Source organism: Gymnoscopelus microlampas, assembly GCF_963454915.1.
Source record: "Gymnoscopelus microlampas genome assembly, chromosome: 6".
NCBI classification, from domain to species: Eukaryota; Metazoa; Chordata; class Actinopteri; order Myctophiformes; family Myctophidae; genus Gymnoscopelus; species Gymnoscopelus microlampas.
In genome coordinates, this window is record NC_139943.1 from 13,519,285 (window position 1) to 13,534,262 (window position 14,978).

The window sequence follows — 14,978 nt, forward strand, 5'->3', positions numbered from 1 at the left end:
CGCCACCCCTAGCCCTGGTCCAGAGCGTTAGAACTTAAACGCACTGGACCACCAGGGCTAGACGCGGGCGGCGCCCCAGCAGTTTCACACTCACTCACGGTAGCTATAGTGTTGGATACACTCTTTTAAATGCAATTAGTTGGCCCTTAAAAGGACCGTTGTGGTGGGAGTTTTTAACTCCAAGCTCACTTCAGTGACAGACTGCTCATCGTCTCCATCACCCTCCTCTCCTCCTTCTGCACCTCCACAGAGGAGAGGTATTTCTGGATCTGATGCAGTTGCTGATGCAGTTGCTGCATGCTATCAGCCCACTGAAGGAAAGCCTTATTCCTCTTCCTCGTCTTCTTCTTCATCCTCCTCCTCTCATCCTGGAGCCAGAGTTGGTGATGGAAGGAAGAACCGAGGCCGGGTTGAGAGGCCACCGGGGGGCGGTGAGGAACAGGCGATTTAACCATCTCTGATGCAAATAACGCTCTTCTGCTGCTGCCGTTGATCAGGACGTTATAAGGCTGAACGACAACTGTTGCTATTTTATAGCGCAACGCACAGGTGCATATGCAAATTAGGTGCGTGACTCCCATCATATGATTGGCTGACAGGCCACGCGTAACATGCTGCGCTCACACTAAAGGGCCCAAAGGACGCTTATGTGAAAAAAAGCAGAAATCCATTTGAATTGGCGTTTTTTTTTTTATCAAACTGGGCGTGTCCAAAGACCTGTCACTCAAGTCTCCTCAAGTGTGCTTGTTCGAGGCCAAACAAAACGGCTGTTTAAGCAGATGCGCATTCTGAAGTCAAAAATGTAAATTAGCAGTTGTAGATGAGAAATAAGTCTATATTTAGTTACTACATAACCTATTTATGGATAAAAACATCTACAGAATGTTTATAAACAAGCTGCTAAATTACTCAATGAGCCGTCAGGTTGCTACCCCCCACTCTGCTCTCCATGGAGCCCGTGATAGGAGACTCTATAGTGTGTTCATCTACCCCGCTCATCGGGCTCTCCTCTCCCTGGGGTTAGCTGGTGGAGAGGGGCCTGCCTCACGGAACATAACCAGTTTTAACTGCTTTCACGACTTGTTGGTCACACATCCTTTTATTTCAGACCATAAATATGCCATGTTCTTGAAAAATCACCATTAATATTACATATACAGCCGTTATTTAAAAAAAATGATTTTTCTTTCGGAAACCCCATCTCCGTGTCTGCTGCGAGATGAGGACTGCCATTATTTTTGGCTGAATGAGCTAGTCCCCGCCTACTCAGATCATGCTGTGCACTGATTGGCTAGAATTGAGCTATAAAACGCTTACGTCTCGAAAGGCAAAAAAAAGTTAAAAGCAGGGGTCTGGGGAGAAAAAAAGCAGTTTTCTTTTTTTATAGATATTTTTGGGGCTTTTCTGCCTTTATTTGAGAGGAAAGTAGGCTGACAGGAAATGGGGAGAGAGATGGGGGGGGGGGGGGGCTTTGCTGACACACAGCAAAGGCCGCCGGGATCGGGAGTCGAACCCGCAACACGCTGTATTGATACTCTTACTTAAGTAACACAGAGTACTTTTTCCACCACTGATGGAGCCATAACAGGAGCTCTGGAAGCGCAGGTCTGTCTCGATCGGTTCGGTAATCTTCTTCACTGCAAGACATGTTTAAGATTTGATTGAATTATGAGCCATAATTAATCTACTTAAAGGCATTGTAGGGAGTTCAGACATAATCAAAGAAAAAAACTGTTGTCAAACACCGCCCCTCCAGCAGTTCTTTTCCCCGACCACCAGGGGGTGACGCAGGGCGGACTTTTTAAATGAGTCATGCCCAAAATAGGTTGCCTTATGCGGATACAATTCGCGGAAATGCCTGACCCTACGGTTCTCTGAATTTATATTTTTAAATAGGCTCTTTCATGATAAATTGACCACATATATGAAGCTAAACAACTAAATTCTATCCAAACGATTTTTTTAAAGTAAATTATGTGCCTCAAAAAAGAAGTTTGAGAGCGTTTTAAAACCGAAAGTAAAAAGTTGATACGGGCACGGACGCGCACGGACACGCACATGCGTGCGTTAATTTACGACCTGGACATAAACAACATGAACATAAACAGAAGGGAAAATACGGATTTCAGACAGAGGACTGTGTTTCAATGAAGGAAAACACCCCAGCATCATTATATAGTGGCTGATAGAGGGGAGAAAATGCAAAAAATATATATATACATATTTTTTAAATTTAGGCTTAATGTTCCCTACAATGCCTTTAAAACTTGCTTCATTTATACTTAGTCGAATGATTGACGAACTTTATAATGAAAGCTCACAACATTTATGAACATGTTTTGCTTCATAAAGTTCATGATCATTATCCGCCAGGGAATCTAGCTAACTAAGTGTTATGTTGTCTGCTTTGTTATGATGCTCCGACTTGAGTAGACTAGAGTCTAGTCTCTGTTGTTGTTGTTGTTGTTGTTGTTGTTGTTGTTGTTGTTGTTGTTGTTGTTGTTGTTGTGTTTTCTGGGTAGTGTAGTGCAGGGCTCTTCAACGTTGTTCAGGCCAAGGACCCCTTTAGCTGAGAGACAGATGAAGCAGGGACCCCACATTGTGTTGCAGATTAAACTTTTTCATAGATTTCATAGATGGCTTCATTGACTATCAGTGTTGTGTGAATTAATGCTTTTAGTTTATTTCAGACATTTACCCACTTAAACCCTCAACTTGACCTTTGACTTAGTACTAAGTATAGTGACTAACTTCAAGTACTTCGTTACTTTCCACCACTGCTTCCTTTAATGATCAGAAATATTAAATATTTGGCTTGCTATTCTGATTGTGATCATGGTTGTAATTGTGGTTGTGCGGTGCCTCTCCAACGCCTCTAGATGGCGTTACAGACCAGTTGATTCTAGTTGTCGATGTTTGGGCAGGAACTAATCTACGCACAACCTGGAGCTGCCTGGTAGAAGAATAGTAGGCTATTCATATTCTTCACGTAATAGTGAAGTGATAGAGGAATATTGGTTCTCAAGATTAACCACATAGTTTCACATTCTGAAATAGCACTGTTAACTTTGATTGCTAATTATAAATGGTTACTTCTCGCAGTAAAAGTAGGTTACTAATATACATATATATATATATATATTTTAAATGTCTGAATTTGTTTTTAATTCATGACAATTTTAGATTTTAGGCTTTTTTTTTTTTTTTTTAATTAAAAACAAAATGTAGGAAATAAATGAAGTGGATATTTACTCGCGACCCATAAAAATGGACCCGCGACTCACACATAGGAACTAAATAGCAGAAATGACACTGGATTTGGATTTGTGAATTAAAGTGTTATAGTGTCAATCCACACACGTGTGTGTGTGTGTGTGTGTGTGTGTGTGTGTGTGTGTGTGTGTGTGTGTGTGTGTGTGTGTGTGTGTGCGTGCGTGCGCGTGCGTGCGTGCGTGCGTGCTCGCAAAGTGAGAGAGGGAGGAGTAGTGAGTGAGGAACACATCGAGGAGAGGAGGAGGTAGCTTAGTCAGGAGGAGAAGGTCCCAAACTAGAACACGGAGATCAAACACACACGACACACACACCAGTAGATCAACGCGCCCCAACAACCAGGGTGCTTGTTGGTTGGTGTTACTTTCCACCTTGCATGGATCGGGACAGATCAAGAAAGACTCTCCAACTCGCTGTGGATTTATAATATTCTCCTGCTGGTACACATTAATGCTCTGATTGCAGCCAACACAGTTCAGTGGATCCGGGAGGGATCCAGGGGGATCCATTCCCGCATCGGCCCTGTTGTATCCATTTAGACCCGATCCCTGTTCGGTCCTGTGTTGGAAGGAGGAAGAAGAAGGAGAACAATGAAGGACTAAAACCCATTTTTTCTGATCCAACAGAACCGTTATTAGCTGCATCCCACAGCCACACCACGGCTTTCTTCTAGGAAAGTTAATTCATAGCGTCTAGTTAGTTTGTCGTCGTCCTAAAAGAAGAATCGTCCCCATATGCTGCTACTGCTTAGTGTGATGCGTCGCATACTATTCGTATTATCGTCGTAATTATTATAGGCGTGAGTCTCGGGACACATCAGAATAACGTTTGTTGACAAATAGTTTGAGGAGAAGTTCTGCACAGAGGCGGCTTGGAGGAGAAAACATGTCGTCGTCCAGGTTCAAAAAGGATAAGGAGATCATTGCGGACTACGAGAGTCAAGTGAAAGGTAATGTTGGATACATAGTAACATATTTATAAAGTACTGCATGGATTGGAAAACATTGTAACCAGTTAGTAGCCCCCTAGCAACAGTGTGGCTGGGATCAGGCTAATTCATGATGCACTAAGCCAGTGGTGCTCAACCTGTGGGTCGGGACTCCCAGGCGGACCCCGGCCCCAGATGATTTTTTGGGGGGTGTCCCCAGATGACAGTGAAGTAACAATTTAAAGGCTTTCAAAACCTTTAAATACAAAAATTTGGTGGTCAAACATTGGCCGAATAGTAAAATAATATAGGAAAGAGGTAAGAATTGTTGCCAGGCGTTGTGAGCTTGTAGATCTGCTATTTTCAAAAATATTTGTCTGTGGAACCGTCAAAGTAAATTGTTTCAAAAAGGATAAGTAGATCATTGCGGACTATGAGTAAAGTGAAAGGTAATGTGGATACATATCTATAAAGTAGTGCCTGGAGTGGATTCATTGTCGCCAGTTGTAGCCATGGTTCTAGCCCCCTAGCAACAGTGTGGCTGGGATCAGGCTAATTCATGATGCACTATAACCTGCAGAAGTACTCACATTTTGTAAAAGTACCAATACCACAATGCAACACTCTTGTTACAACAAAGTCCGGTATTCAAAATTTACTTGAGTAAAAGCACAAAAGTATTTGTATTGAAATACGTAGCCTAACTACTGAAAGTAAAAGTACTCATTTTGCAGATTGTCCCCTTGCGCAAGTTTCCAAATGTATTGAAATCCTTTGAAAATAGCAGATCCACTGTTGTGAGCTTGTCGATTTTCAAATAGCCTAAGTATGCATAGGGCTGAAGTGGTTAATGTATGTTTTGTAATAATAATTAAAATCTACAAAGTCACTGAAGTTGTCAAATAATTGTAGTGCAGTAAATTGTATTTGCCCCTGAGATGTAGTGGAGTAAAAGTATTGAAAATTGGAAATACTCCAGTAAAGTAAAAGTACCTCAAAATTGTACTCAAGTACACAGTACTTGAGTAAATGTACTTACTGTTACAGTGGTGGAAAGTAAATGTTACTTTCCACCACTGCTATGCACACCACCAATCACACGCACAACGGACCGAAATGAGCTTTGATGACCCTGTTTGGAGAACATCAGTGTCTCATGTGTCTGTTAATAATTGCCTTCACAACTACACCCAGTCAAAAGTTAATGAAACTTTGACTGCGTGTTATAGGCTACAAATGTATGGAATGCTCAGGGTAAGGGTCCATCCATTCTGTTAGCCTACATGTGTGTACACGGTCAGTTATTAATACATAGCATAGGCCTACATTTGACTGTCTTGAGCTAAAGGTTCAGGTTACTTTCAGGTTATCTTAATCTGCTCTTCAGTGTTAAAGTTCTAGTCCCTGTTGCTCCTCCTGTCTGTTGTTTAATTACATTAGTAGGCTAGTAGTATACTATTCACATAATTGTATAATATAGCCTACATAAACAATATAGACAGTAGCCCATAGACACATAGACCCTCCAGAAATAAGGAATACATATAATCAGTTATTCTGTTAATGATGTCAGTTAGTAACACTTCTGTGTACAACCTGTTGATGTGGCAGTTAATATTATCCTGGTATTAATTCACACATGTGGGGTGGTGATAGGATTTAAAGTTGGTTAATGACCCTTGGATTGCTTTTCATAAAAAATATTAGTAGGCTAGCTGTTTATGCTGATGTAGGCAGGTGATTTTAGAATTGGGCCGTGTGTGTGTGTGTGTGTGTGTGTGTGTGTGTGTGTGTGTGTGTGTGTGTGTGTGTGTGTGTGTGTGTGTGTGTGTGTGTGTGTGTGTGTGTGTGTGTGTGTGTGTGTGTGTGTGTGTGTGTGTGTGTGTGTGTAAAATCATCTACAGACAAACTAGCACAGGAAAGAAGCAGTGGCTGGCTAGTGGCTACCCTGCTGTAACCATGGGGATTTGGATCCTGGCCAAGGAGCTGCGTTCTCCCATGTGCCATTAGTGAGCTGAAATACCACCTATTCACTTCCCCATAGCACCTAGTCTTAAATCCAGAGAGAGAGAGAGAGAGGGGACTGAGTCAGGGAGGGAGGGGAGGGGAGGGGGCCTGTGAGAATGCATAATGTGGAGAGCAGAAGCTCGCTTTGCTTGGAATGTTCAGCCCTGTTTCTTCTCTGGATGGGGATGACTCAGGGGTTCAGCCTATAATAGAAGGTGATGCACAGTCACAGGGGGAGGCTGGCTGGATGAGAGACGGCCAAGCCTCCCATTTGTCAAGCCAAGCCAAATACGACAACAATAACAATAACAACCTGATGCAACTGATAATAGCTGTTGCTTGAATTCCTTCATGGACCATTGAGGTAAATGCAGTTAGGTCGGATAGGCTTATAGTGGGTATCGGCCGAGAACGAGGGTGTCTCTCCTTTTCAATATGCTACAACCCTGGGAGGTGGATTGCTGAGGTGGAGTGCAACACCTACCATCAGCACCCACTCCCAGTACTTTGAGTTGGCAGTGCCCGGGATCTAACCCAGAACCGTGTGATCCAAATGCGAGTGCTCTACTGACTGAGCGACACAAAATAATAAAGGTGACATAGGTGACATATTACATTTGTGTTATTTTGTATAAGGTGACATTCACTGCAGACTCAGAGGCTAATTTGATGCCAGTGCACTGCTTATCAAATTAGCCTCCGAGAGTACATTGTACATATTTACACGGGGAGGTTTTATGGAGGCTTGCTGTGACATGTAACAACTATTTGCATTAAGTTCATGTACTTTTATTTAAAATCATATTTGGGCATTGAGCATGAGAGCTGTTTTATTGCTCAAATGTTTGGTGATATGTTGCAGACAGACAGTCACTGACATGCAATGCCAGACATTACAGCAGTTGTAAGTTCTTCTCTTTTATTCACTATGATCCTGACTCTTGAAAGAAATATTGATGGACGTTTTCAGACTTGGCAAACGGCCTAAATATCCCGTGAGAAGTTCTTGTGTCTCTAATTGTATGAAGTCTTTAATCTCAGTCAAGTGTTGTTGTCACTATTTTGGAATCAGCCTGCAGCCTATTTATGTCTTTATTAGATGCTGCTGGAAGAAAGTGCTTTGTGAAACAACGTTTTTACATATCGTCATCCTTTAGTTTTTTCATATATTAATGCCCTATTTTGTGACAGTCTACTCACAAGGCGTTGCACTATAATGACATGCCCAAAATAAGGAGGCCAATATTTAATGAAAGGTTTGAATTAGAGCACCAATGTAGCATGGAATGATCCATTGGTCCACAGGTTATTTTTTCCATTTCCTGAAAAGTAACTGTTTTGGACCCCCAAGGTTTCCAACCGACAGTGACGACATGTAAAGTAAATGTAAAGTTTCGTAAACATACAGTAGCCTATTAAACCTGATTCATACTTTGGCGTACAACGGAGCATAAAATAATTACATTATAGTCTTTGCTTTCTCTCCCAGCAGAACAGAATCTTTCTGAAAGTGAGAGACATTGGGTTGGTGGAGAGACACTGAGATTACTCAACAAGTAGAACAATAAGCAATCCAGAGGACGGCCAGGGGAGATGTTTGATCTTCTGGTTCACAAACTTCTCTGTCTCACAGTTGGAGACGTGGGAGTCTGGCTTTCACTTTATTTGGACAGATATCTGAAGGCCAGTTACAGTTCAGTGTACATGTAGCCTGCATTTGCATGTTGGTCTTTTAAGCTTGATTGTGATGAAGAACAGGTGTACTACTGTCTGTGTTCAGCATGCTGACTCCATAATGCTTTGACTGGCAGTTGTTTTGAGCAACTCCTATTTTACCCAGAACTTAGGTATTTTTCTTATAGTCTTAACAGTATTCGTACAACTTAGAAGAGAGCTATGCTGATTGGATTGTTATTCAAGTAAGTCAGTTATTTAAACGATTCTGTGGTTTTCTATAGTGACTCCTATAGTGTCTGGCAGCCTCCTAGGATGACTGACATCACCGTTCTGTCAAAGTCTAATCTGTCATCCAGCTCACATTCTTTTCTTAAAGGGAAACGTCATGATTTTAAAACTTCACCCGTCTATACATTTATTTGTTATAGGGCTAATTGTCCATTCGCAGCCAACACACAGAGCAGTCTTCATATCAATTTCGTTTAAGCATCCTCCAAGTGTCTTGTTCTACTTCTGACTGCTAAGGAATAAGCTAAAGATTGAACAACCAGGCTGAGGAACTCATCTGAGGATACTGTAAAGTATTATAAGTGGCTTAAATTGAGGTGAAGATAATTTATTCGGTGTGTGTTTCTTTAGAGTAGACTGATGGTGCAATAGATCTATTAAATACGTAGATCTGTTAATAATAGATCAGATCTATTATTACCCTAGCATCCCTCCTCTGGGGCTTACATTGTGCAAAAATAGCCAATCTACAAGCTCTTGATTCTTTGTGAGCTCGTAGATTGGCTATTTTCTGCAACTTGTTTTGGTGTAGAGAGAATCACTAGCGGACCTTGTATAGACCCCTGGGGAACTCTTGTCAAGTTTAAATGGCTAAATCAGGTGAGGTGTTGTAGGTTGTGTGTGTCTGTCTGTGTGTGTTTCTTTGGACTGGTGGTGCAACAGAGGACAGCAACATCATGGCCTGGCTTGTTTGTTTTCTCTTCTGGGCAAAGTGTTGATTTGTCTGACTGTGGGTTGTGGCTTGCTGTTTGTGCCCTGGGGGTCTTGACTCAGATAGCAGGCCGGCATGAGCTTCTGACAGTGACAGAGGTCCTCTGCCCAAGACATCATAAAGTGTGCACTCCCTCCACCCCCGAATGGTCACCCCTGACCATTCCTGCCCCTGATCGTTTTCACATAGGCTGGGCGATGTGTCTTCAAATCTATTTTTCAAACTTTTGCCTCGATTATGATTAGGAACTAATATAATAAATGAATAGATTAATAAATAGTGAAAATAGCAGATGTACAAGCTCACAAAGCGCTGCATCGAAACATGTACGTATATCATTTTACATATGTTTTATTATCAATAAAGGTGTCAAAGTTAAAGTCGAACGCTGTGAGCTTGTAGATCGGCTATTTTAGCTATATTTGTACTCCACTATTGTACAACGAAGTATAATGGTAACAGGGTTAATTGGTCAATCAGATTAATCGACTGTCGATTATAAAAAATAGAAAAATATATTCAACTTTTTCTGTGTTGATCCGCTGACACGAATAACCTGCTTCTCGGTTATTCGATTAACCTACATGAGCAAAACCTTTCCAGTGAAAATGGTCAGGGCCATGTTTGTTTGCAGGGAGATGAGAGGACACAAACAGTGAGTCAATATGGGTGTAATTATCTTTCTAATTGATTTAGTTTCTGTTGTGGTTAACAGTTGAGGATTGTTTACTTTAGTAACAATATACAAATGTGCTGTCTGACTCTGGCAGAAGATGAGTATATTTGGTAATGAATAGTTTATGACAAAAGGAAAATATAGCCTATATGACGCCTGGATCAATCTGTCTTTTTGTTAATCTGTCTTTTATGACCAGCTTGTTCCTGTTTCTCTCAAAAGTATCTATTCTGCATGTAAAGATATGTTGTACAGTCAGTAGTACGTGTATGGAGTACTAAAGTTGTATGTTTTTTTGTTGAGACACCGGTCTCCAGGTGTTACCTGTGATCCATCTTGATGTTCGTTAGGGAGGGGAACCGGAGTGTTCCTCCACATGACTCCGTGTGTATCAGAGGAGATATGTGGTTGTCTACACCCTCCCCAGGTTAACAGTGGCGGTTGGCAGCCACAGGGACTGCAGTACTCAGGGGGAATTGGCAAGGAATTAAATAATAAAAAAAAGGTTGTTTGAAAAAGAAACGATTCAACACAGACACACAAGTAGGCTTGTGTGTCCCCGTGGTTGTGCACTAGTTTATATAGGAATGACCTTGAGCATGTAATACTAGCTACTTTTATAGGTAATGTAGTTGGCCTGCGCCCATGAGTCATGGCGACGCCAGAGAGGGTTTTATGTGGAGACATCTGTTTCGAAGGGCCTTATCGGGAACGACAAAAAAAGAAAAGCGCTGTCATAATGTGCAGGGTGATATGCATTGGAATGCAGTCGTGTGTGAGATTGTGTTCAGGTTCAGATGCCACACAGTAAGGTGAGCTGAGGTGACAATAAGTACACACAGTTATTGTGGCAGATATTCCATCTGGGTGATGCTAGAGTTTTGTCACCTTGGATGGAGCGCTTGTGTCAATTCTGCAGAATTAACACAAGTTAATCAGCCTGGAATGTGTTTGGCGACCGGAAATGGGAGAAGGCGTTCAGGATGGCATAGATCTACGATAATATTGAATATGGAGATATTTCTGCTATATCAAGTTTTATGTTCTGTGTTCACGTATTCAAGTCTCTGATTAAGCCCATTTAAATATCCTTCAAATGAAATGGTCTTCTATTGAAAAATATTTCAAAATATTGTTATTTTTATTTTTTTGCAAGGACTCAAGATGTTTGACAGTTCTATTGTGACAGTTTGGATGTAACACTTCTCCTAGCTACTGTACAGTGCTTGTGGTTCAATATGTGCCTGTCACACCAATGCCAAATAGTGGTGGTTTCAGTTGGTGGTATGGAATTGGGTGTGGCGATGCTCTGTGTGTGTGTGTTTGTGTGAGCGTGCACGTTGCAATGGTGGGTGTTTATTGACAGCACCATCTGTGGCCACTCGCCCATTTTGGTGTTTTAATAAACTCAGCTGAGCACAACCAAAGCTTCACCCCCCCCCATCCCCCCCCCCACGGTGCTTTCTACACAAAGGCCATCGGGCCTTTTATGCAACCCCCCCCCCCCCCCCCCCCCCCCCCACATACTATCCTAATCTCCTCCTCCCCATCTCCAAACAATAAAGACTGTAATTCAAGTGCCATTGTTGCAGTGGTGGGGCAGGGGGCGTGGGGGATAAAAGGACCCCTCCCCCTCAGTCTGTTGTCTTAAGTTGTAACTGACACCGGCTAATTCCATTTCACTCCAGACACAGACAGAGACTCAAATCAGTTCCGCCACACGTGACTACACTGACTGAAGCTGTTCTACCTGTGAGTGAGTCATCATAAATCCTCAGTTGTCAACGTAACGGTACGGCTGTCCTCTTTAGGGTTGTAATAGTTAATCAAAATTAATTGATTTAATCAATTAATCTATAATTGAATCAAATCTATTAATAATCGAGAGAAAAATAACCAATCTACAAAGCCCAGCTTGTTGATCAGCTATTTCCACTTTTCTTTGCATTTTACTGTTGTAACTGTTGCACACTAAGTAAAAAAGAATACCTAAGAGGTTTATATATGTATGTATATATATATATATATATATCTCATACACACAAAAAAACGTGCCATTCGATTAATCTGAAAAAGTACTCGATAGAATAATAAAAAGAATGGACAGTCACAGCCCTAGTTCTCTTGGCTTAGCTCAGTGAACGTGCAGTGTTTTGGAACCGGGTTCTCTCTCTCTCTCTCTGTGTCAATGCTCTTGGACATGGAGAGAGGTCCTCGGTTCGACCGGAGAGGCCGGTAATGAACTGGATGAGTTTCAGCGCAAGCAACGGTGTGCACTGACGCGAGCTGCAAGCAAGGTGTTAATGAAATGGGACCCCACACCGAGAGAGCAAAAAAGCACGATGAAGTAAGGGAAAGCAACACAAAAAAATAGAGGGAGAAAAAAAAACATGAGCGGACATTGGGGGTTGGGGGGGGGGGGGGTGGGGGGGGGGGGGGGGGGGGGTTTGGAAGGCTTTCATTCCTTTGAACCACTGCTGAGGCCCAACAGATGGACAGGCAGAAAAGCCCCTTTTACACAGCCTGCACAAGGCAGGAATGTTGCGTGTGCCGTCATTCCACCTCACTGTTCCATATAAAAGGGGTACAGGACATGGAATAGGGTGGCATTGTTGTTCCACCGTTGAGCGTGAAACGTAGGTCGTCGCGGAACCCAGTCGATGTCTGAATGGGACAGCCAGCAGGGCGAGACGGGATGGGTGTGACGTCTAAGGGCTATGGTAGAGCCATATGAAATCCGTTTTATTTTTTTCCCAATTCCGTTTTATTTTTTCCCAAATTCTGTTTTTTCCATTTTAATATTTCTGAATTCTGTATTTTGCTTTTTATGCTCATTTTTACCATTAAAAAAGTGTCTGGTAAGTGGAAATGAATAAATGTTCAAGATATAACAGTCCATACATGGCCCTTGTTGTGTTATACTCAAAAATGTTCCCAAAATAATTCGGTCTAATTCGGTCTGAGCATGCGCAAAATGGCGTCGCCCATGTATTATTGTTTCTATCGTCTTTCTAAGACTATTTCTACGTGGATTTTACTGTTTATAAAGTAGGATGTGGCCATGCAAAATGGTGGTGTCTCGTGGATTTGTAAAAAATCGCGGTAAAAAAAAAAAATTTACCGCGATTTTTTTTTATTTTCCAAATTCTGCAATATTCCGTGTTTTATTCCAATTCCATTTTTATTGGTCATTTCCGCGATTCCGTCTGCGATTCCGTTAACACGGATTTCATATGGCTCTAGGCTATGGCACTGGTTCCCAAAGTCCCAAGTTCGAAGACTACGGTGCACCAGGGGTCCAAATGGACCCTCAAGGGTCTGTAGGGGTCCATGGCCTAATGCATATCAAACTGAGGGTCCATGTAATTCAAAAGGCTAAGAATAACTGGTCTATGGAAATGCACCTTTCCGCCTCGACCTGCACCCTCACTGCTTCTCTTCTACTTCTTCTCCAACATACAGTATTTGTGATTGATTGACTGAATATTTTATTTGGAAAAAAATGTAAACATCACAATTTCATTTATAATACTTTGTCTAAAAGGTCCGTCCAAAAAAGTCCTTGCAGTCTTGTTTCCATTGAGGTCCTTGGTATTCAGTTCATAGACATGTATAGTAGCAACCAAGCAGTTCAAATACCAACACAAAATACAGAGAAAATAACACTATTTGCAAAAAATGGGGGGGGGGGGGGTAGTCTGTCTAACAGGAAAATGGTACTACCTCCTCTTTTTGCCTCTAGAAAGGTGAGTTTTTAAGGCAGTTTTTTCTTTTGATCACACAAAGACGTCGCTTGCTCAACTACGCCATTGTAACACCTCGCACATCAACATGTTGTCCCCCCCCCTCTCTCTCTCTCACACACACACGCACTAGTGATGCGTTCCTTTTTTGTGTGTGAGAAAATGAGTGAGAAGCAGCCACTAACCTTATAGTGTCAACAATAGGTTATAATCAATTACCATAAATGAATAGGTCTAGTCTAAATAAACACTACAATCTTTTGAGTTGGTATTTAGTCAAATAAATACATAGTCTAAATGTATAAAGTCTATCGACAGCTGTCATCTTGTGTGTGTGTGTGTGTGTGTGTGTGTGTGTGTGTGTGTGTGTGTGTGTGTGTGTGTGTGTGTGTGTGTGTGTGTGTGTGTGTGTGTGTGTGTGTGTGTGTGTGTGAACATGTTGCTGTAGACCTGCTATTTTCACTGAACGTTTGCCCTGCAGAATAGGGACACTAGGGTTCTTGTGCTTAAACAAAACGATATCTGACGCTTGCATTATTTGTATCTCGTCTACAACTCTGGCTTCCTCCTTTTCTATTTTTAAAGTCAGACTGACCGTGGCCGTCTCCAAGCTGCATTGCTACTCAGCTCAGGTACGCCAGGCCCAGGCCTGTCTTTTATTAACCCTGTGGGAACAAAGGCTTGGACCACGTGTGTAATCCTCCATCCCCGGCCTGTCTACTTCCTCTGGCAAAGCCTTTCCAGTGTGCAGGATGTTTGCCCAAATCTGCATCTCCTCCCGGTGTCATATATTTAATTTACTGCACATTTTTGGTTTGGCGAATGATAGTTATTTCCTGAGGCGACTTCTCTCAGCATTAAACTCAAACAGCTCAATTATTGATGCACTCAGGAGATTGTTTAAGCCGGTATCGCTGTGACGACAGCATAGGATGTTCTTTCTTGACCACTGACTGGTTTGTGGTTTCCTTTTAAAGGGCAGCCCACACCTTTGCAAGTCCTTACCCACCCCCCCACCCCCTCGAAAATCGGCGATCGAAAACCTGCGAAAGTGGCCGTTTCCAAGATGTTTTGGCCATTATCTCTGGAACGGAAGGTCCAATCTGCTCAGTTCAAAGCTTGTTGGGTGCGTGACCTTGAGGACATTAAGCATGCAATGACACCTTTTCGGGTTATTTGGGTTTTCTAGGGGAGGCGAGATCTTACTTGGGCAGGCGACCGCCTGCCCTGTCTCTACAGTGGGTACGCCACTGCCTACACCCGGATGCCATAGCGACGTAATGTCCGGTTTCAAACTTCAATTGCACACGATTTGGTGAGAAAAGTTCATGATGGATTATCTGTATTTGTGCTCTTGTGTGTTGTCTTACTCTACTGGTAAAAAGGGTCTGTATCTCTGAGAGTGTACAAATGAAGCCAAATGGACCCATAATGTACACTCTCAAGAGTTAAATGAACAATGATTATTTTACAGTGTAGATTGGTGCTTGAAATTAAAAAGGTTGAGAATCTTTTGCTAAAGACAGTCGAGGTGCATCACTGACTGAGTTCAACGTATCAAACGGTGTCTTCACCTACAGTGGTGGTTTTGTATCCTAACAGTCTTTACTGTCCAGCTCTCTCCTATACAGCCTTCACCTGGCAGCCATCCCAGCTTCCCTTGCTCTGAGGCCCAGA

At 42.3% G+C, this 14,978-nt stretch overlaps 1 protein-coding gene across 7 annotated transcripts in view; it reads left to right on the top strand.

The window, feature by feature from the left end:
• Positions 1 to 3,538: 3,538 nt before the first annotated feature.
• The window catches only part of srgap1a (SLIT-ROBO Rho GTPase activating protein 1a), a 119,883-nt gene continuing 108,443 nt past the window's right edge, over positions 3,539 to 14,978 (top strand). For all 7 annotated transcript variants that reach the window (XM_084059712.1, XM_084059713.1, XM_084059716.1 and 4 more), the window contains exon 1: positions 3,539 to 4,219. In XM_084059712.1, the coding sequence (XP_083915838.1) occupies positions 4,156 to 4,219 (64 nt within the window). In that variant the 5' untranslated portion in view covers positions 3,539 to 4,155. The remainder of the gene's footprint in view (positions 4,220 to 14,978) is intronic.